The 20,467-nt window shown below is 42.8% G+C and overlaps 3 protein-coding genes across 7 annotated transcripts in view; 2 read left to right on the forward strand and 1 right to left on the reverse strand.

The window, feature by feature from the left end:
- Positions 1–41: 41 nt before the first annotated feature.
- elmod2 (ELMO/CED-12 domain containing 2) lies at positions 42–7,299 on the reverse strand. 4 transcript variants are annotated; one of them, XM_035635996.2, is made up of 9 exons: positions 7,015–7,299; positions 4,555–4,702; positions 4,433–4,461; positions 3,328–3,425; positions 3,090–3,219; positions 2,182–2,315; positions 1,385–1,453; positions 1,108–1,241; positions 42–998 (listed from the first exon to the last, which is right to left on the reverse strand). In XM_035635996.2, exons 2-9 carry the CDS (start codon positions 4,697–4,699, stop codon positions 832–834), a joined length of 906 nt encoding a protein of 301 aa, XP_035491889.2. In that variant the 5' UTR covers positions 4,700–4,702; positions 7,015–7,299; the 3' UTR covers positions 42–831. The 4 variants fall into 4 exon arrangements, with proteins under 4 accessions (XP_035491889.2, XP_035491890.2, XP_035491891.2 ...); XM_035635997.2 differs by lacking the exon at positions 7,015–7,299 and adding an exon at positions 6,825–6,976; XM_035635998.2 differs by lacking the exon at positions 7,015–7,299 and adding an exon at positions 6,829–6,960.
- Positions 6,660–15,026, forward strand: gprin3b (GPRIN family member 3b). Of its 2 annotated transcripts, none has more exons than XM_035635988.2 (2): positions 6,660–6,761; positions 12,120–15,026. In XM_035635988.2, the coding sequence occupies exon 2, from the start codon at positions 12,208–12,210 to the stop codon at positions 14,404–14,406; it is 2,199 nt and encodes a 732-aa protein (XP_035491881.2). In that variant the 5' UTR covers positions 6,660–6,761; positions 12,120–12,207; the 3' UTR covers positions 14,407–15,026. The 2 variants fall into 2 exon arrangements, with proteins under 2 accessions (XP_035491881.2, XP_035491880.2); XM_035635987.2 differs by lacking the exon at positions 6,660–6,761 and adding an exon at positions 9,519–9,955.
- Positions 15,027–19,376: 4,350 nt separating this feature from the next.
- Positions 19,377–20,467, forward strand: part of zgc:154142 (uncharacterized protein LOC555481 homolog) — a 17,757-nt gene continuing 16,666 nt past the window's right edge. The window contains exon 1 of the mRNA XM_035638294.2: positions 19,377–19,606. Coding sequence (XP_035494187.1) covers positions 19,450–19,606 — 157 coding nt within the window. The 5' untranslated portion in view covers positions 19,377–19,449. The remainder of the gene's footprint in view (positions 19,607–20,467) is intronic.

A 20,467-nucleotide genomic window follows, 5' to 3' on the forward strand; every position in this document is an offset into this window, starting at 1 on the left:
AACCCACTGCTTGTTTCTTTAACTTGCCACATAGACACACATTTTCAAAACATCAAAATGTGTATTTATTAGTTTTCTTATTAATTTATAAGTGTGTTAATTACATAACTTCCTCAAAAGCAAATCACAAAAAATAGCAAGTCATGAAAATGTAAATATCTGTCTTCAGACATACACATTCGTGAGAAAGCTGGCAAACAACTATTTTTATGTTCAATTCAAATCAATTATCATAACACAACACAGATGTCACAAATGCTATCAGTGGAGATGTTGAAACGATGTACAACGATTAAGGTGACAACACCACAATTGGAATTCGTGAAGTTTTAGCCTTGTTCTCCGGACATTAATATCAAATTCCTGAGCAGGACGAGTGTGAGAGAACAAATACAAACCCGACAGCTTAAAAACATGGGAGTTAATCAGCATTATTTTTTTCAAAACCTTTAACAAAAACAATTTGGCTTCCTGCTTACTGAAAGTGCTTCAACGCTCAAAAAAAGACAGCTGTTACGATCACTACAGTCCTCTGCAGCAGCTCTCGTTTCCCCCTTTGTGAAAGACAGTTTACCACTGGAACGGCCACTTCTGAGGTATAGGGTGGTAGGTTTGTGCTCTACTTTAAAACAATGAACGAGAACAGAACTAGTGACTCAAAAAACTAAATGTAAGAGGATTTGTTGGTTAGAATTATCGAGGAATACGAGTGGCAGCGGGTGAGCTTCAGTCTGCTTTTACCTTTTTTCATGTTCACCATTTGCTTTATGCTGAGGCAACGTCAGGGGCAATGGAGAACTCAGAGGGACGTGTAAATCCATTTCAGTCTTTTTATTTCTGTTGGTTTTTAGGATGAATAGACAACGTGAGGGACACGTCAGGGTCCTGTAGATGTGTCCTGACTATGGAATGGAATTTTTCCCTGTACTGATTGAACTGCATGATGCTCTCTGGCTCTTCTAGCACCCAGAACTTATCAAATTCATACGCCAGGTAACCTAGAAGAGAAGAAACAAGAAAAAAAAGAGATTTAAAAAAAAAAATTTGAATAACAATAATAATGATGAAACAGTGTAAATAATAAAGAATGATGTCGGGTCAACTCACAGTACAGCTGATGAAAGTGCCGGAGTCCTGGTGCACCATGAACTGTGTTGTAGAAATGTGGTTTTAAAGCACCGCTCTTCAGTAGGCTGTAGGCCATCTCGGTCAGGTTGATCCCAACTATGGCATATGAATACCTAAAACATATATTCAGAATAAATGTGTGGATGGTGAACCTGAAAATTTGTAGCAAAGCTATTCATATTCTATTTCTCTCTAGGTCTACAGAGAGTCAGAGATTTTAAAAATACACTGACGGTCGTATATAAATATCTCTTACCCTAGTTTAGGATGGTTTGCATGAGACAACACCTGTCGAGCCTCTTCGGTGTAATTTTCACTGAAAAAACTGAAAACAGCAAAAATATTATAGGATGAGAACAGCTTACGTATGAGGACGTATTAACCTGTAAACATGCATTTACTGGGGAAAAGATATAAATATTAATAATGTACAGATTTTTAAAAGGATATATTCTTAATTCAAATTATTGAGGTTCAATTTTATTAAGTACATGTTGACTAAATATATATACTTTTTGAGAGGTACTGTATTCAGCATTAGCAGTCAGATACGCACTGATGTTTTGCTGTTTGTGGGTTTACTGCAGAGCTAAAAATCAATGAAAATGTCTTTGTTTGTGAAATGACAGAGGGTTTAAATGTAGGCTACATGACTGTAAGGTGGAAGATGAGTTGAGGCACACATGCATGATTCCACACAGATTGATCATTGACAGGGATCTGTGGCGTGTCACAGCATATGTGTCCAGTTTCATTTTTACACACTGATCCTATAGGGTTTGAAAATGCAGCTTTTTACAATATGAGAAGGAATATGTGAAGAAAGTTATGTGAATATGCAATTGGATGCAAATTTAGATTTTTCATATGTTGAAGACAGTGCAGTCCTTTATAATAATAGAAGGAAATATTATGTGTGGAAAATCTTGGCTACAGTTGCATGTACAGAAGGGCTCATGTACAGGTGTGGTTGACGTTTTCAGGCTCCAACTGACAAACAGCTACTTAGGTTAAGACTGTCCAGAGGAAACCTGGGACAAAGAATGTACTCACACAAGGTTGATCAGTCCCAGCATGCCCATTCCTCTAAAGTCGGTCTTGGGGTCGTCCCCTTGGAATCCGATGTCTCCCCACTGTTTGGTTAATCTTGATTCCAGTTTGACTGTTGGCATCAACAGGTCCCACAGCTGAAGATACAAATATTCATAGCACACATATCACATTTAAATTACCACTGCACTGTGTTACAGGTAGAGTGCTTCTGAAATGCTGCTAAACAAACATTAAATAAATACATTTCTTTTACAAAAATGAGTCTGGTCCAAAGTGTCACAGAATTGTAAAAACATTTAGTGATTCCAACAGAACAAAAGGACTGTATAAGGAACACCATACTAATACTTTGTAGGGCTTGATTCTTAAAAATTCCACAAGATGTTAGAGATTCTGGTCCATGTCGACATGACTGAGAGACATTACAGTACATCTCTCACATGCTCATTGCTCAGCTCTTATAGTTACATCAAAGTCTGGAAATTTGAGAAACTAAATGTTTGGATGCCAATGGAGGCTCACAAAGCCAGGAGCATTACATCAATTATGCAGTCCACTATTGTTGTTTTTGTGCTTTGCACTGGCATTGCTGGGAAAGAGGAGCTGTGGACACATTCGCTGCGTTCAGACATGATGCACTGAAGTCCAGTGCCTGGACCTTTGCGGAGGGTCTGTATGTTAGAAAGCAAATGTCTGCAAATGTTGCTCCGGACATTTTCCATAACTTATTTTGCCAGACTCCTAGGAAAATTCCCGGAAAAAATCTGAATGAGCCCATGTTAGAATACATTTCTCTGGTAAATTCAAAGCGAGCGAGGGAGAATGTTGATGACTATAAACAAAAACACCGCTTTTTCCAGCCAAATTGTCGTTTTCTAACGTATGGATCCAGAAGCAGGAACTAATACCTTCAACAGCATGGCCTCGTGTTCTGCATTCTCTGAGCTGAAGACCTCCTTTCTCAAGTCTTCCACAGATATATACAGACTGCCGTATCCTGTTATTTGTAAGAGACAGGTGTGCAGGCTCTCCTTGAACCTAGAAAAGTAGACAAATAAATCAATGAATTAAAAAAATACACTTAACTGAATATGATAAAGAATTGCATGTAGAAAACTCAGACTAGCAGTTAGGCTGTAATCTTACAGGGGATCTTTCTGCGGTTTGACATTCTTCTCTTTCATAATTTGATCCACACATTGTCCTAATGTATCCTTTCTGCTTTCCAAAGCTCCTCTTAAAACCTACAGGGGAAAGAAAGCACAGGACAGTGGGGAGGAAGCCACAGGAAAAATAATGATACAGCAAACCACCAGACAGAAAAACTGGCACAGTGGCTGCTATACAATACCTGCTGTCAAACCACAGGGGAAAAAGAAATGTCAACCTCAAAGACAATGAAAAAGATGACCAAGCACTTCTGTTCTCACATTGAACTGGAACGTTGATTAGAAAATGCTTTGGTAGCTATATCCATAAATGACAAGGAGAGTTAGTTCATCAATGGTTGGCAAGTGCAGTGAAAGATAAAGACTGATTAAGTTCACAAGATAAACTTTTACAAGGTTTCACACATACAGAAACGTATAAGATATTGAAGAGGTGAGTAGCACAGCAAACTCATCGGGTTTCCATCTCCCAGATTTGAAAATGGGACCACATTACCCCATTCCAGATAATGCTTCCCTACACATTTTGTCTATCTTCAAATATACATTTTCCATAGCAGCCAACACAGGTAGAGTGACAAAGGAAAAGCTTCCGGTGTGCCTATTTGTGTCTGCTTCCCATTTTGATTAAGTAATCTGTGTCTTCGCCTATTACATCTTTGATTTATGCTTGTGTCTATGGTCCCAGTATTTGCAGCCTATAATTATATTTCACTTCCTTGACTGTGTTTTTTTGCACGCGCTTTATTATTTCCATTATCAACAAATTACTAAATTTGCCTAATAATTTTGTTAGACTAGTAGATTTGCATTTTACCAGTTGAAATGTGAACAAAAAGAAACAACTGACTAAGGGCAAACAAGCCCATCAACTTTTGTTGATCAGCACGTTTGATTCTGTATTTATCTTTCAACAGCTATATAAAGAAATGTATCGTATACGTCATCATAGTGAAAGTTATTCTTAAACTACAACTACTGACGTTGACTCTGGCATTTGCCCGGTAGCAATCCAGTATATAAAAAAAAGATGGAACAAATAGCAAAACTGACAGCTTACATTAAAGGTAACATTTTCTTACCTTGTTCTTAGATGACCTCAGGGAGTATTCTACAACAGGGCAAACAAGAGATTAGTACAATGAGGCGGGAAAATGTACATTAAGCATCAAAAGTAGACCAGATTTAGTTTGATTTAGTTCACCTGTTTTTGTTGTCCTCGTGGCCCCCGGCTTGAATCCTGAGCATATTCTCTGCAGCTCACATTTCCCTGTGGCCTGTCTGACGAACCACTTCAGCCAGTATCTCAGGAAGGATGTGTAGACGTACTGCCATATGTACCCAAACATTGTCTGTGTGCAAAAAGTGAAAAGACATCAATCGCCTGAAGGAATTATTAAACAAGAACAATAACGACCGTCCAATAGGAAATATAATATACTTTTTTTAGCATTTGTCTGACAGGAAGGACTGTTACAAATACTTTGGGACAGCTGTGGAAGAAGCACTGAATAAGAGAACAACTACCACATGGCAAAAGTCCTGCTGGCACATTTTAAATAAGTAACCAAATTTAAAAATTCATATAGGCTTCATGAGCACCCAGTATTTTCCATTACCATATCTACTAAATTGACTTGATGTGTCCTCAGTAGAAGTACTTATCATTAAATGATTAGTGAATAAAGACATGCGCAGCATTTTATGGAGTGGCGGGTTGAGCTGTATCTGATTTCATCTAAAAAGATTAAACATTTTGAACCTATAACAAAGCATCATACCCCGAGGAGACACTTTATGAAGTACTGTTATATATGATTGTGGTTAGTTTTGTTTAATTTTGCTTCAGTTTGGCCTGTGGATGAACATATCTACAGTATTGTAGTTATTATTCTCCGACTCTTAATTATAGCGACTGAATGTCGTTTTTGGCCTGTGGGTGTGAGAAAACACGGGGAGAGCTTCCTCTTGTCACTCGGGTACCTTTCAACGTCTCCGGTCATCATACCGACTGTAGCGGCTTTCCCTTTAGTCACTACACACTGCTGCATGTCATTGACACTTTGAATGACGCGTGCCTTAAGAATAACGTGGATTTATTTATACAGTAATATAACAGATCCAGCTCCGAACAGACTTGATGGTTCTTTGAGCCATATCCTGCAGCATTCAAACTTTGTGATACAAAGTGACACTGTAGGCCTCCCGGCATGCAACGGAGCACCACTGTGTCCCCCTCCCTGTCTTCATGCCTTCCCACATGGTGATGCTCCACGGCCCTTCCCTGGCTTCATGCCTTCCAACGTGGTGATGCTCCACTGTCCCTCCCTGGCTTCATGCCTTCCCAAGTGGTGATGCTCCACTGTCCCTCCCTGGCTTCATGCCTTCCCAAGTGGTGATGCTCCACTGTCCCTCCCTGGCTTCATGCCTTCCAATGTGGTGATGCTCCACTGTCCCTCCCTGGCTTCATGCCTTCCAACGTGGTGATGCTTCACTGTCCCTCCCTGGCTTCATGCCTTCCCACGTGGTGATGCTCCACTGTCCCTCCCTGGCTTCATGCCTTCCCACGTGGTGATGCTCCACTGTCCCTCCCTGGCTTCATGCCTTCCAACGTGGTGATGCTCCACTGTCCCTCCCTGGCTTCATGCCTTCCAACGTGGTGATGCTTCACTGTCCCTCCCTGGCTTCATGCCTTCCAACGTGGTGATGCTCCACTGTCCCTCCCTGGCTTCATGCCTTCCAACGTGGCGATGCTCCACTGTCCCTCCCTGGCTTCATGCCTTCCAACGTGGTGATGCTCCACTGTCCCTCCCTGGCTTCATGCCTTCCCACGTGGTGATGCTCCACTGTCCCTCCCTGGCTTCATGCCTTCCAACGTGGCGATGCTCCACTCTCCCTCCCATCCACACAGAGCATGACACAAAGAAAAACAAAGAAGAGCAGACAAATGGCTCTTAGCACTGTCTGTGCTGCATGTGTTGAGCTCACTGCAACACATGCAGGTACAGACACGTGTGTATCGACCTCTCTTGGTCAGTGATTCATTCCAATGGAGTGTAGGGCTGTAGCTCGAGACACCACAGTGACTATGAGCTGTTTAAACACGCGTTGACTATTAACACTCAAGTACAGCACATGCACATGTATATAGATATGAAACTGCCCAGGGTTCGGTGCTGGTGTACATGAACTTATTAGTTGTCATGCGACGTCAAGGACAGCACCAACACAAGTCTGTCGAGGCACTTTGAATACCGTCGAGATACGAATGCACACGACGCGTCATTGTGGTCGTGTACAGAGAAGAAGAAAAAGGGAAAGCTAGCGAACATTCAAACGGTAGCTGCTACTAGCTACAAATGCTAAAGCTAACCTCGGACAGACGTGAACCGGTCAGTTAACAGAGATGTGGTGAGTTGAACGTTATAAAGCGACGTGAACACTGAGTATTAATATTAATATTAATAGAACTACTTGCTAGTCATTCCGGCGTCAATGGCGTCCGGCTGCAAAACGCCCGACGTCACGGAGTGTTTGGACAACAGGTTGTCATCGTCCCCGTCTGACTGGTAGCTTGTAGCCACATTACGGCAACCAAGACCACTTCGTATACAGCGATGTTGTGCTCGACGGCGCTTTAGCACGACGACAAAGTGAATCTTACCGTGCTGCTGCAGAGACAACACTGCTGGAACGACAGATAAACCCGAATAGATCTTCACTTTACAGCGACCAGTCGCGTGCGCACATCAACGTTTCTCTTGACAACGGTCGGACTCTGGTGCGTTCGCGTTCACACGGGACACGTAGCGGTTGCAATGCGCGAGCGCTTTATTAACATGGGGGTGATATAAATTCACATTTTTCAGGATTACACGTGGATACTTGTTTTGGGTTTTCCTTTAGCGCCGTTTTTAAACTCCTGCCATGTTTGATAACTCCGAGAAACTTGGGTTGAAGTCATTCGTGAAAACCCTGAATAACACGACGTCGTCGAACGTAGCACACGCCACCAGCCCTGCTGCAGCGCCATCTACTGTCCAGCTACCGTACTGCAGTCGGCGCAGATCAGCGCTGGAAAGACCAGCGGGAAGAAATCAGTGATGCATCAATACATTTTTACAAAAATCCCCATAAACATGAATCAGAAGATCTCATTTAACCATTGATTTTGACTCACACACAGATAGCTGGTAGCCTACAGAAATTAAGCGCTAATAATTAATCATATATGAAACGGGCCACTTTTAATTGTTTGATTTTATATCCAATGAAATCATCTTAAATCAATATTGCATTTTCCTGTCAATCGGTGAGAAGAGGCCAATACAGGGAAATATGTTTTTTTCTTACCTATAGGTAAGAGGAGATCAAATATTGACCTCATGACCTATGGTTAGCAAAAATCCCTAACAGATTTCCATCTGAGACAGAAGACTCTAGTGCTGACAATGGGTGAATATCCTAAAACAATTGGTTTTAGGAGCATATTTTTTTCCCCTTAAAATAATCAAAACACTGTAAGAAAAAAAAACCCCACTGACACTAGACCTGTGTCCCCAGCCCCGGTGCAATCTGTGTTGGCCCCCCATCGAACAATGTTGAAAAAATCGGACCCATAGTTGAACCTGACTGCTGACCCCTGATTATAAACTATGCTTCACAGCTTGAAGAGGGACAGAGAAATACAGACAACCTTTCTTGGAAATATTTATTTGAAGCACTAACTGGATAGTAGGTCCAAATGGATGTTAAGTGTTAACCCACTGACTCACTTATCTCAAAACTGACAGTATTTTTGTTGAAAATGATCATAGTAAGCAGATCAGGTTCGTTTCATCTCATACAACTCGGACAAGTCAAGTTTTTGCTCTGCCCAGACGAACCACAAGATGATGCCAGATCCACAAAATGAGTGTATGCGTTACATTAATATTGATTTCAGTCTATTTTGTACTCATCTCTGGCATTAAGTCTCTATTATTCCATAGATACCATTGACTGAAGTCACCCTCTTTCTGTGTCTTTAGCTACAGTTGGTTGCAACAGACCATTGCATCTTTATTCTAAAATTATATTCATTCTCACCCACTGTGTCACTCCCCACACTGGCTTCCTGTCCACACCCCGAAGCAGAAGTCTGGCATATCTGCAGTGCATGAAGCCTTTATGCGGAGTCGCTCATCACTGGTGCACTCAACTTTAATTAAGTCGTGGCCTACCTTCCCAACTAATCAGTCCCTCTGGGCTTTTAAAGCCAGGAGGTCTACCTCATGCAATCACTGCATTCCAAGAGCAGCTCCTCAGACACCGTCTGTATGTGAAAACTCCCCAAAGTAACTGAGGATTAGATTATCACAACTGTCTGACAGATTATTTTTAGGATGAGCCAGGAAGTAGACTACAATGGTGACCTTAGATCAGTCATAACAGCGCTGACGGACGTGATGCAAAAATCAAATTCACATCGAAAACAATGATTGTTTTTCATTAAAATGTTTTGTTTTTATTTGAATCCTTTCTGCAGAGGCCTGATTGAGCAAAGTACCATTATTCATTGAATAAAAGTCAGAAATATAATTAGAATTTTGAGTGGCAGCATGTGTTTGTTCTCCCATATCATCCTGTGACCCTTCAGATTTATCTCGTGGCCTCTTAGGGATTGGAGCACCTTGGCCACAGCCCACCTGCTACAATTAGGCACATGCACACTATGTCTGCAGTGGCAATGCAGAATTCGAAATATGTTGGTGAATGTTCAATGCATCTGCCAGGTATCCAATGAATGTCAGCTGCACCTGTGGGAGAGCCGCTGTAAGTGTCCTGATTATAAAGGGCATTTATTCAGCAGGCGTCTTGAAACCTTTTGACATTTTTTTCATATTCAAATTTCAGATTCATGCCACGAAGGTCCCCGATACCACATGGAAACTTGACCTGATATAAAGCAGTCGGCTAATTAAAAAAAATATATATATATATAGCAGCCTAGACAGACCTGGCTCTATACATCCATTTCCGAATGAATGAAAATGGCACAGTGATGTGAATTATCGACATGGATTATTTGAGGAGAGAGAGAGAAAGAAAGACCAGCGCTATAGATTTCTAGAGTAATGATGTGTGAGAGTGAGAGCGACCCCCCCCCCCCCCCCCCCCCCCGGTTCATCCATTCATCTGGTCCACTCTGCTGCACCATGCACGCTGCCTGCCTGCGCCGCCCGGACCAGTTCAGTCTGGGATAGCACCGTGGATGGCGCACACCACGACGACAGGTGCATTTTGTGAAAGGTGCACTTTTTCCTCTCCTCAGCCGGGAGGCAGAGCAAATCCAAAAGAAGCCACCGGAGCGGCACTCAGCCGTCGGACGGGCGATGAGTCATTGCGCACGGTCGGTCCGCCGGGGTCGCCTGGAAAAAACATATTTATATATATTTTTTTGCGCTTTTTCCTGTGGAGGATCGATACCTCTGATACCCATCTTCTGATATAAGGCGTGGCTGTATGCTGTCACCGACGCAGGGTTGATTTGTCCACGTCCCGGGGTTTATCCCTCAGCCTCGCTGACACGGGCGCGCGAAGCGGCGCGCGAGGCGTCTCTCGAGGTAAGCCATCCTCCTCCTCCTCCTCCTCCTCTCCCCTCGCCACACCGGCTCTTCCACCTCCGCGTCAAGCTGCTGAATTCGCTTCGCAAGGTCAAACCGAATCGCCAAACGTCAGTGGCATCCGGGAGTGTTGGGGTGGGACAAGGGCTGCGGGATGTGGCAGGGATCTGAAGTGGCCCACATGGGTCGTGTGCAGCACGTCGCGTGAATCCCCACTCTGCACGCACGGTTCTTGTTATTTCCAAACTGCTGCAGGGGCGTAAAAGCCCCTCGACTCCGGGCTGTTTCTCTCACAGCAGACCTGATCACGGCCAGGACGTGCTTCCCAGAAATATTTGCACTTTGCCAACAGACGGGCAGATGCGCACACTGACGACATGGACTACACCTGTCCCTGACCCAGAACAGTCTACTATCGAGTCACGTTGGGAAATGATGCTTGAAGATAACAGGCTGATTATGATCGTTAAAATTGCTGACAGGAAGGACTTGCTGTATTATTATTCTTTGGTGTTACATATATAAATGTGATCTGATTATTATAAAATCTATTGTGCTCGTTGTTTCTCTCCCCAAAACAGCTGCAATGTGGATGCTTGTGCCGCTGTATGAAAGGGAATTAACTCAAAGGACAAGGCGTTGGAGTTTAACAGTAGTTTCACGGAGACGAACATTATGCAGAATTGATTATCATCAGTGTACTGTCACTGAAATTGACACGGCCAACATGGTGCTCTCTGTGGACCCATTGACGTGTGTACACCGTGTGTCTGCTGCTTCCTCTCTGTTTGTATCTCCGGCTGTGTGTAATCAAAGTCTCGGTCCCAGTGCAATTTCATTTGTCTGACTCCAATGGGTCAGATCTTTCAGACGTCTTTGCTGAGTGCTGCCATATTGCTTGCAGAATTGGCCCAGGTGCTTTGACACACTGAGGAGACGGACTGAGATGGAGTCATACATCAGGCCTGGGATGAAGAGATTTGTGAAACTCTAGTTCGCTGCTTAGATTCAAGAGTAAATTGCTCACAGCACAATAGAAGATCTAAAGACAGGTCATGTGGGATTAAAAACTTTTCTGTTTGTTCTCCACGAAAAGGCCCATGAAAAAGGAAAGATGGTTGTTTTCAGGGTGCACTGTCAATAATCTGACGGATTATTTTCTAAAAAGGAACTGGACATAATGTACATTTTTCTAAAATGAATCTGATGAGCGATCAGTGAACTTGGTTCTTAAGATCTCTCTATCTCTTTATATACTGTTACACTCATTATAGAAGCTGTTCTCAATTGATCTTGCCTGGTAAAATAAAGGTAAAATAAAATAAAAATTATTCTTGGTATATAAATTGACTTCAGATTAGATTGGACAAACAAACTAATAAATTAGGGATTCTGAAACCAGACAAGGCTGCCGTGGTCAGATGAGATGCCGGTTAATGGGGAACAACCTCCAATTTTTAATCAAAAATATCCTTCTATCTGTGAGCACCTTTAGCCTATATCTGTCAAAGGCTTATTTCTGTGCTTTGCTTACTTGATTTCCAAATTTGTAAACCTTGCTCTGGTTTGAAGCAGCATTTTTGCATTCTATTAAGCATTGCCCCCACTTATTATTTTTGTTGTTGTTGTTGTTATTCAATTGGAACAAGCCTCTTTATATTATCTTAAAATTCTCCAAGGTTTAAAAAAAATAAATCAAACGATAACATGACCTGTCCTGAATTGTTTGAATCTCGCTTTGCCTTTCACCACAAGCAAGTTTCTTGGAGCGTTACAGAGACAGAAGGAAGAGACACTTGATCACATTACAAGGGAACATCGTTTGTTACTAAGACGTTGTTTCATACACTGTATGATAAAGCATTGTTGTTAAGATTATATGTTACAAATTTGATGGTTAGGCTTGGAATTGCAATATGAATCTAAATTCAAAGCAGTGATTAAATTAGTCAGTTACAGGTCATTGATTGATCTGGTGCGTGGCCCTTTAAAAAAAAAATGCATCATAGAAACTACATGGAATGCCAGATGCATGCATTTTACATGATGATAATCTTGGCCTGGAATTCTATGAGTGTGATCTAATTATTTTTGTCTGAATTAAGCTGTAAATGTTGTGAAAAGTGAACCACAGACTGAATGTATTTATTTTCTCCTCCTTTAGGGACTTGCACAAAGCTACTGGTCACATATTTTGTTTTGAAGTTTGGACTGAGACAATACTTAAAGACTGAAACTGTGAATCTGACATCATGGGAACGAACCCAAAAAGGACAGTGGCAGTCCAGATGGTGCCTCAGCTGGCTGTGGTGGAGACACTAGACAACATGGAGTCTAATGCCAACTGGACTAAAGAGCCCAACCTCAAACTCTCTCAGGTTTGTCCAAAACCCATCGTCACATCTCCCGAGCACAAAGCGGATAACGTGTCTCTGACCGCTGCTCCAACCAACACCATCACACATACCCAGAAAACAGCTGCCAAAGTAGGTGAACAAGTTAGCAGCAAACCAGTTCCAGCCAATGGAAACCAGACGCAGTCGGAGCATGTGACAGGCGCAGACAAACAGATGCCAGACCTGTCTCTACCTGGCCATGGTGTGGGAGAGGCGGGAGGCGACAGGAGGGATTCTAACGCTAATATGAAAATGTTAAGCCCGGGTGATGAAAAGGATATGTGTAAGGCCGGTGTGCCATCTGCTGTTACAGCGTCAACGGTCGACACACAGGCGAGTGACTGCACAATAAAAGGGCAAAGTGCTGCAGAGGAGGCGTGTTCAAAGCCGGCATCCTCATCCAAGGCCACAGCACGAGAGGACAGTAGTAAACGTGTTTCTACAAATAATAAAAATCTTAACGATGCCTGTGAATTAAGGCAAACAGCATCTGTGCACCAACAGGATAATAAAGGGAGTATATCATCTCCCCAAAACAAGGACACCGCTGTAGCACAGAAATCTAAAGAGTCTGATCATATACAAAGTTCCTCACAAAGCTCCGTCAGTCTGCAAGAGACTCCCAAACCCCCCAAAATCATAGAAGCTACAACTACTCTCAGTTCCACCACGCCTCCATCGAAGAGCAAAGAAGCAGAAGACAAGTCAGGGAATAATAATTCAAGTCCAACACTACCCGAGAAGGATTTGCAACCGGAAAAGAAACCTCAAGTCTCCTCAGATAAACATCAGCCAGAGTCCTCACAGAAGGCCTCCTCCACTCTGCCCGAGGCTAAACAAAACACACAGGCGTGTGGGCAGGTGGCACGAGTAGCCGGCCAGACCAACACAGCTGTCTCTGAAGGGCAGCAGCAGCCGCCCTGCAAACTCTACAGGGAGGCTTCGACTATGACCTCATCCCTGTCCTCCACCCCGATCAAGCAGCGCCAGGATATGGAGGTTCAGGCGGTGGCAAACACGTGCAGTAGGGCTGTGGCCACAAGTCCGAGCCTGCTGCCTTTCGCCGTGGCTCGCAGGCTGAGCGGCGGTGCCGTCCCCAGGGAGGAGCCGCAGAGCCTGGCTGTTGTTTATCAAATGGACGGTGGCGTGGGTCTCCATCAGACGAACAAGAATTCTCTCTCAGCCTCTTCTGATCCGAGGTCAGAGAGGCTCACAGTGGAGGCAGAGATGTGCCACAACCAAAATGCAGGTGTGGTGTTAAAGGCCTTGTCCCCGCAACCAGATATAGGGCCAGGGGCTAAGCCTAAAGAACTGGGGGCAGCTTTGTGCAACATCCAGCCAGTTTATCAAATCAACATTGAACACAGCAGCCACAAGGAGCAAGGGGAGATGGGTAACTCCCAATATAAAATTGGAGCTCAGATGTCTGCAGCAAAAACAACTACTGCACAAGCTCCCTCCCTCAAAACAGGAACACACCCAGAGGCAGCCGGTGCTTCCAAGTCTGGATCTGCTGACAGTAACAATACCGCAGTGTCTCTGGCTGCTGTCACAACCAAGCCTGACCAAGCCCTGCCCAAAAAAACAGCAGCAAACACCACATCCAAGTCAGAGCCAACTAAAAAGAAAGCTGAGGGCTCAAAAGGAAAGAGAAAAGAAGTTGGGGGCAAAGCCTTGACAAAGGAGGCAAAATCTGGTAAACAGAAGATAGAACCAAAAAAGGAAGAGGATGACCACTCAGGAAAGCAGAAAGAAAAGAGCATCCATGACGTCGTGTGGGATGAACAAGGGATGACTTGGGAGGTGTATGGGGCTTCTGTGGACCCTGAGTCCCTTGGTTTTGCCATTCAGAGCCACTTGCAGTGCAAAATCAAGGAGCAAGAGAGGAAACTGATTGCCCAAACCTCCATCCGAAAGTCAGTCTCCGGTGCCGACTCACCGCAACGCGGCAGGAAGAACAAGAGGAGGCAGAAGAACGTTTTCAGGTCGATGCTGCAAAATGTCAGGCGGCCCAACTGCTGCGTGCGTCCCCCTCCCTCCTCCGTCCTCGAGTAGCGCGGCACAGAGGCGGCCAATGTCAGACTCCTCCCTTTTTCCTAGAGGTCAAAATGTTTGTCCTCTCCATGTCACGACTGCAATGCCAAGTGAAACATTAATGGGTCGACGGTCACTGTAAGTGAGTAAGTATACAGGAATGTTCTAGCATAAAGAGTCAAACTATTTGTGATGTTTGTGATCAAAGAGAGTAGGAAATAGAAATATAAGATGAACAACTCAAGACTTATTTTCTAGCGATAGATAGTATAGAAAAAAAAGAGAGAGAACTTCTAACCGTTTTTAAATAACAAAGGCAATAATTGTGAAACGCATGTATGTTAGTTACTATGGCAATTGTGCGACCTAAAATGAAGTCCAAACCATCACAGCACATGGCACTGATCATGGAATAGACATATTACTGTCAGGATATTTGTGCAAATATATTAAACCAACATCTCATTACATTTTGTGTGTTTGATATATGTTTTTGAGCTCTTTAAGGCCCTTATATTTATGAGGTTGCTGTATTTTCTGTTCATGCTCATTTATTTTTTGGTAAGTGATTACGCTGTGCAAAAAAAAAAAGAAAAAAAGGGGGGGGGCAAAAGCTGTTTAATCTCTGTTCTTCTTTGGTTTTCTATTAAAATAACAAAAAAACATGCGTCATGTCTGATGTCTTCACAGATACTCAAAACAAGTGCACAAGTATCCCTTTTGTGGTCCACTTAAGAATATTTCATGAGTTATTTTAAAAACGTTGATGGCTTGGGGGCAAAACAAAAAGTAAAGGCCTTGAAATTAGATAAAAGACATGAAGAGGTAGTGTTTGTGGATGTGTTGAAGCCATGCTAGGATGTGAGGTGATCAGGAATCATCAGAGCGGTCTGTAAGGAGATGTAAGTAAGTGTTAGACTGTAGCTGACAGTGACAACAGGTACAGTAGGTCATAGACTTTGCTGATAAAGACTTTGCTCCCAACTTTTTCCTCTGGGCTTGACAGTGAAATAACCACCCCTGCATTTTAGGTTTTCAGGTGGACCATGTCAGAAATGCGTCCTTTGACATGAATCCAAAAGTCGGCATTGCTGAGCTTGATGTAAAATCTCCAGGTACAGGGTTTAAAAAAAAAATTCTACACATTTTCATGAAATAGTTTCATAGGTCAGTGAAGGGCAGGAAAGAGCCAAATCTTGGGGATATTGCCAAGAACAAAATGTACAGTTTCGGGGCACTGCTTTGCCGTGGCCTAACTCTGAATTAAAGATTTAGGATTTGTGAATCCATCATTTGTGCAGAGTGACGTGATTGGCAGCTATTTTGTTTATCAATTTGATGATCAATTAATAATTTATGCAATTTCTAGCTTCTCATATGTTGACGAATGTTGCCTTTCCTCGTCTTGTATTACAAAGTAAATTGGATATTTCTGGACTTTGAACTTGACAAAACAAGACATTTCATGTCTTCACCTTGGGCTCTGGAAAATTGTTATGGGAATTTTTTTCTTTCAAGTAAATGGGCATATAGACCAAATGATTAATTTGATAGAAAATAAGTATTAGAGGCAGCTCTACAGGCGCAACATTCCTTGTCACATATATGTCATTCAGTTAGATGTCATTTTAAGATCCTCCGCTCTTCTAATCTAATTTCAGTTTTCAGGTGAATTGTAGGAATTACTATTACTCTTATTTGATCTCCTGGCGTCGTTGTCCAGTGCACTTACATGATAAAAACACATTTTCAGAAGGCCTTGCATTGACTAAAACACACAAAGGAATATTCGCAGGAAAACCCTATATGATGGTGAACACGTCCTTTCAGTGTGAATTTACTGTTCTGACTGCTGGTAACGCTGATTCCACACGACTGCTGCTATTGTCTTAACAAGCCTGTCACTTGCTGTTAATATCAGGGAGTGATAACGGGGGAAGTGTCCTCTACACCCGTAGTCCCTGTGCTGTGAAATGTCACAACCTGTAAAGAACAACACAGACTGAAACTACTAATCCTTACACCTTTTTTGATCCACTGGGATCGGGGTGGACAGGTACGTTGTACTCATTACACCTGGATTTTGTGTAGGAACAAGAGCCTGTCAGTGTTTCTGGAGGCAGCAGTGCCCCCCTGAACTCCTTTTATAATATTCTGCCTCCAGTAGATTGATGTGTCCTTCCCTCCCCGTTCTATTCTCGGTCAGTTTCTCCTTTGACTCTGTCCATCTCGGGAGGCCCCAGTCACCAACCTCAATTCTCACTCTTTCACCCCGGCCTTAATAAGCTGTACTTCGATTTTTAATAACCCCCCTACTCACTGTGTCATTATGCCTGGTTCCCATTTGGAAGTGCAAATTAGATCTGACCACAGGCGGTGGCTAGCGCAGAGGGAGATTCATTCCAGTGACGAGATACTTGAAGATGGATTTCAAAGGCACATGCACAAATACCACCCACTGCCACAATTACCGGAGGACAGCACTCGGCTGGCTTTCAACATTCACCTCAGTGGCTGTGCGCTCCATGCCCTCCTTGGGCATTTCTATGAACACACATCACAGGCACTTTGCAGCACTCCGTAACCTTATGTGAAAGGAAAAAACATGAAAAATAATATTGATAACTACATATATATATTTGTGTGTGTGTTGATAGAAACCATATGTATATCACTTCTTTTAGGGCTAGCCATTTTTGTCTTAAAAATGAAAAAGCTGTAACAAAAACAAAAAAACCCACTGTTGATTATATGCGGATCTTTGAAACACGTTAGTGGCCGTATACCACTGACATCGGGCATAAGAGCAAAAATATAATAATCTCTCAAGTGTGACCGCTAAACAAGGAAACTCCCAGGCTGTGTGAGAAGCTATAATTAAAGACTGATAGTCCATGAGAGGCAGCAGGAGCCCCGTGTCACAGCCGCAGGGCCTCCCCCGACTCACGCTGAGACGTTGGAGCTAATGGCGCAGGTATGCTGCGGAATGTGTGCCGTTAATTATTTGCATGGATTCAGTTACATATAAATATCATTTCATATTTGTAAATGTTTTGACCCACAGATCCCCACTGCAGCTGTTTGAGGGTACTTTTTTACTAACAAATGATATATTCTGGAGTCACTACAGAAATGTTTTTCTTTCTTTTTTACTGTTTAACATGGTCCAGTGTAAACATCACTGTGTGTAAGTCAATGGCAGCACCCTCAGATTGTCGGGGATTCAGGGCGGCAGCAACATTTTGAGCTATAATTAAAAGTCCTACGATATGTTGTTGTTGTCCTGGTACTGGGATTTGAGATCTGTTTGCAGTGACCCAGTTAGCTTCATAAACACAGACGCTTCTTCAGCTCACAAAGAGGCCCTTTATAGGAAGCCCTGCGAGTGCTAAAAGGAGCACCATCACAATTAACCAGGCCATCGTCAGGACAAAATTTATTTGTGACAGATCAGATACACTTTGATCATGGGGATGAGTGTTAATTACTATTTACAGATCATATTTTGAGATAGTGGAGTGGGGTAATGAGAGGCAGCTGGTTATCACAGTGTTGCAATTTAATTCTACATAAGCCAGGCTCTGAAGCTGCTCTGGAGATTTGACTTGAAATATTGAAAAAAAAAGAAGAAAAAGAAATCCATATCATCTTTCTTCCTCTGTGCCTGTCCCTGCCTCTCTCGCCGTGCCTCCTCCCTCAAACCCAACTCCCCATTTGCTCTCTAAGCCTCCATTTCTCTCTGTACAATGATGATATCATAATGAAGCATGAGCCAGTAACAGTGAGGTCATTAACGCTTCTTCTGCCGGCCTCACTCTGCAGGACATTTCCCATATAATTGCTTCGCTCCCTTACTTATCCTCGTGTTGTATTGGCCAGATAGCTGGAAGTCAGGCTCGTCCTTTCGATGGCCGCTCCGTTCCCAATGGAATATATGGCCTACATTGGTTTGTGCTGCAGTGTTGGGCCGAGTGTGAGTGTCTTCCTTTGTCAAACACTTCCAGGTTTTTTGCAGAGTACCCCTTTTGCTTCCTCTAACATTCATGACTTTGCGGCTTCACAACATTTTTTATATATGTCAGTTTCCTTTTTGCTCTCTGACATCTCATAACTACGCGCATGAATGGAGCATTCTAGAGCTCATCACTGATTGCTTACCGTTCAGCTCCGAAGCATATGCCACTCTCACCTTTGTCACGGAGTGCAAACGTGCAAAGATGCACGTTTGAAAAAAAGGCTCCACTCGTACACAAACACACAAAGGTCACCTTCGCTGGCTTCATTAGAGACTGCTTTATTATGGGTGACAGATGAGCCCATAAATCATAGGTCCCCCTAGTGGAGCGAGAAGATCCAAAACAAACTGAGCGCGGATAACAGTGTGACACGGAGAAAGAGGGGAAGGGGAGGGAGATAAATGGATAAGCAGACAGTCTCTGGAGCACTCATACACGAACATTTATGAAAGAGCTGTAACTATCCTCATTGTTTATCACATAAAGTCCTTGATAGACTCTTGATTACACCAGAATGTGCGTTTTACAATGAAAAAATTATAAACAATTATAATTCGGAGGATGGACAAGTGCAGGCAAAAAAAGAATCATCTGACTGTGATGTGGTTTATGTTGTGGGTGCTACATATTTTCATTTCCAGCAACATGTCTTTGAAAACCATTGAAGTGATGGCTGTACCAACCCTTAAACCATGAATAGAATGAATAAATCAATAAATACAAACATGCCATAGTTAACTTGTAAAACAAACTGTTCCAAAGGTCAGGGGCTTTTACCTTCTCTATCATTCAGTTCCTCTGAAAGATAATCCTAATGTCCACTTAACTGCACTATCAATACTCATCAACTGAATCGTGATTAATGATACTGTATGATTTATGGCTCAGTCCCATCCATCCAACACAGGCTGGTATGCTGCAATACCACATCTCGAGTGAGGTCAAGGTTCATCTATGCTACTAAAGTCCAGATGTACCTGGACCTCCTTGTGTCTCAAATAGGCTGGTGAGTCTTGGACGAGGCACAGTCCGGTCCATCTTCTCCACCATGATAAAAATGGATTTGGAGGGTCGTCGTCGGTCCAGGGGTATGAGCACCCTGGAAAAGTGTCTGATATTTCTCTTTTTGGCCATGACCGGCGCCTGCATTGGCCTTGTGGTCGTCTACTTCACGGAGAAAGCTGAGTCTTCTGCTCACGAAGAAGGTGAGTGTGTATACTCAGAAAATACAATGTATTCTATTTTAATACCAACACATAGCACTGGTGCAGTGGTTTAAACACACACAGTTTAAAAAAAGGGAAATATTCCCAAGTAGCTGTGGGGAAATACAGCAAGACAAGACAGTGAGAGATGTCAATAAAAAATGTCACCTCATGTACTTTACTATGGCACAAGTATCTGTCCACCTCTCACTGATTGAAACATTTAGTCAACACAGAGTTATCAGTTGTTGAAGGTGCACAGAGTAGAGCGAAAACACATATGCACAGAAGTGCGGGGTACTTATCAGGTAAAAGTTAGAAATGATGCATGTCATTGCTTCACCAGCAGTGTTAACTGTGAATACCACACACCAAGTAGCACCTGCCCTACCCCTCTTCTCCCACATCTCTTTCCAATTTCAATTTCTTTTCATTTAGGAACTTGTTACATATTCTGGCTTCATACAGAGGGGGGGAAAAAAATCCTCATCATAAAATGTCAGATACTGTTTGACACGGAGCACACCGGAATAAAAGTCTTTGCGACACGACTGTTGGCAGATAGGACAGACTGTGAGGAGTCAGGACTTGCACACTATTGTCGCAAGTTACATTATTTATAATTTATTCATACAAGGTTTCAGTGTTGGATCTTCATCGCTTCAACAACAAAGTAATAAAGCAGCCTATCTTTGAGATGTATCAAACGGATTGCTGGCCCAAAGACTAAATGCCTTGTTTTTACTTAAAAGAACCACAATATGAGAGTAACGCTTATGCCTAAATGGAAAATATAGGCTATATTCCAGTTTTGTTGTTGTTCGGCACAGCTGCGCTACAGACACAAAAACAGAAGCTGTT

The sequence above is a fragment of the Scophthalmus maximus genome, chromosome 8 (assembly GCF_022379125.1).
Source record: "Scophthalmus maximus strain ysfricsl-2021 chromosome 8, ASM2237912v1, whole genome shotgun sequence".
Taxonomy (NCBI): Eukaryota; Metazoa; Chordata; class Actinopteri; order Pleuronectiformes; family Scophthalmidae; genus Scophthalmus; species Scophthalmus maximus.

Excerpts from the sequence above, each read along its gene's own strand:
- elmod2 (XM_035635996.2), bottom strand. The coding sequence starts at position 4,699 with ATGTTTGGGTACATATGGCAGTACGTCTACACATCCTTCCTGAGATAC. Across the intron at positions 3,220-3,327 it reads AAACCGCAGAAAGATCCCCT|GTTCAAGGAGAGCCTGCACA; the intron begins GTAAGATTACAG and ends CTACTTTTCTAG. Across the intron at positions 2,316-3,089 it reads ACGAGGCCATGCTGTTGAAG|CTGTGGGACCTGTTGATGCC; the intron begins GTATTAGTTCCT and ends TTGTATCTTCAG.
- gprin3b (XM_035635988.2), top strand. The coding sequence starts at position 12,208 with ATGGGAACGAACCCAAAAAGGACAGTGGCAGTCCAGATGGTGCCTCAG.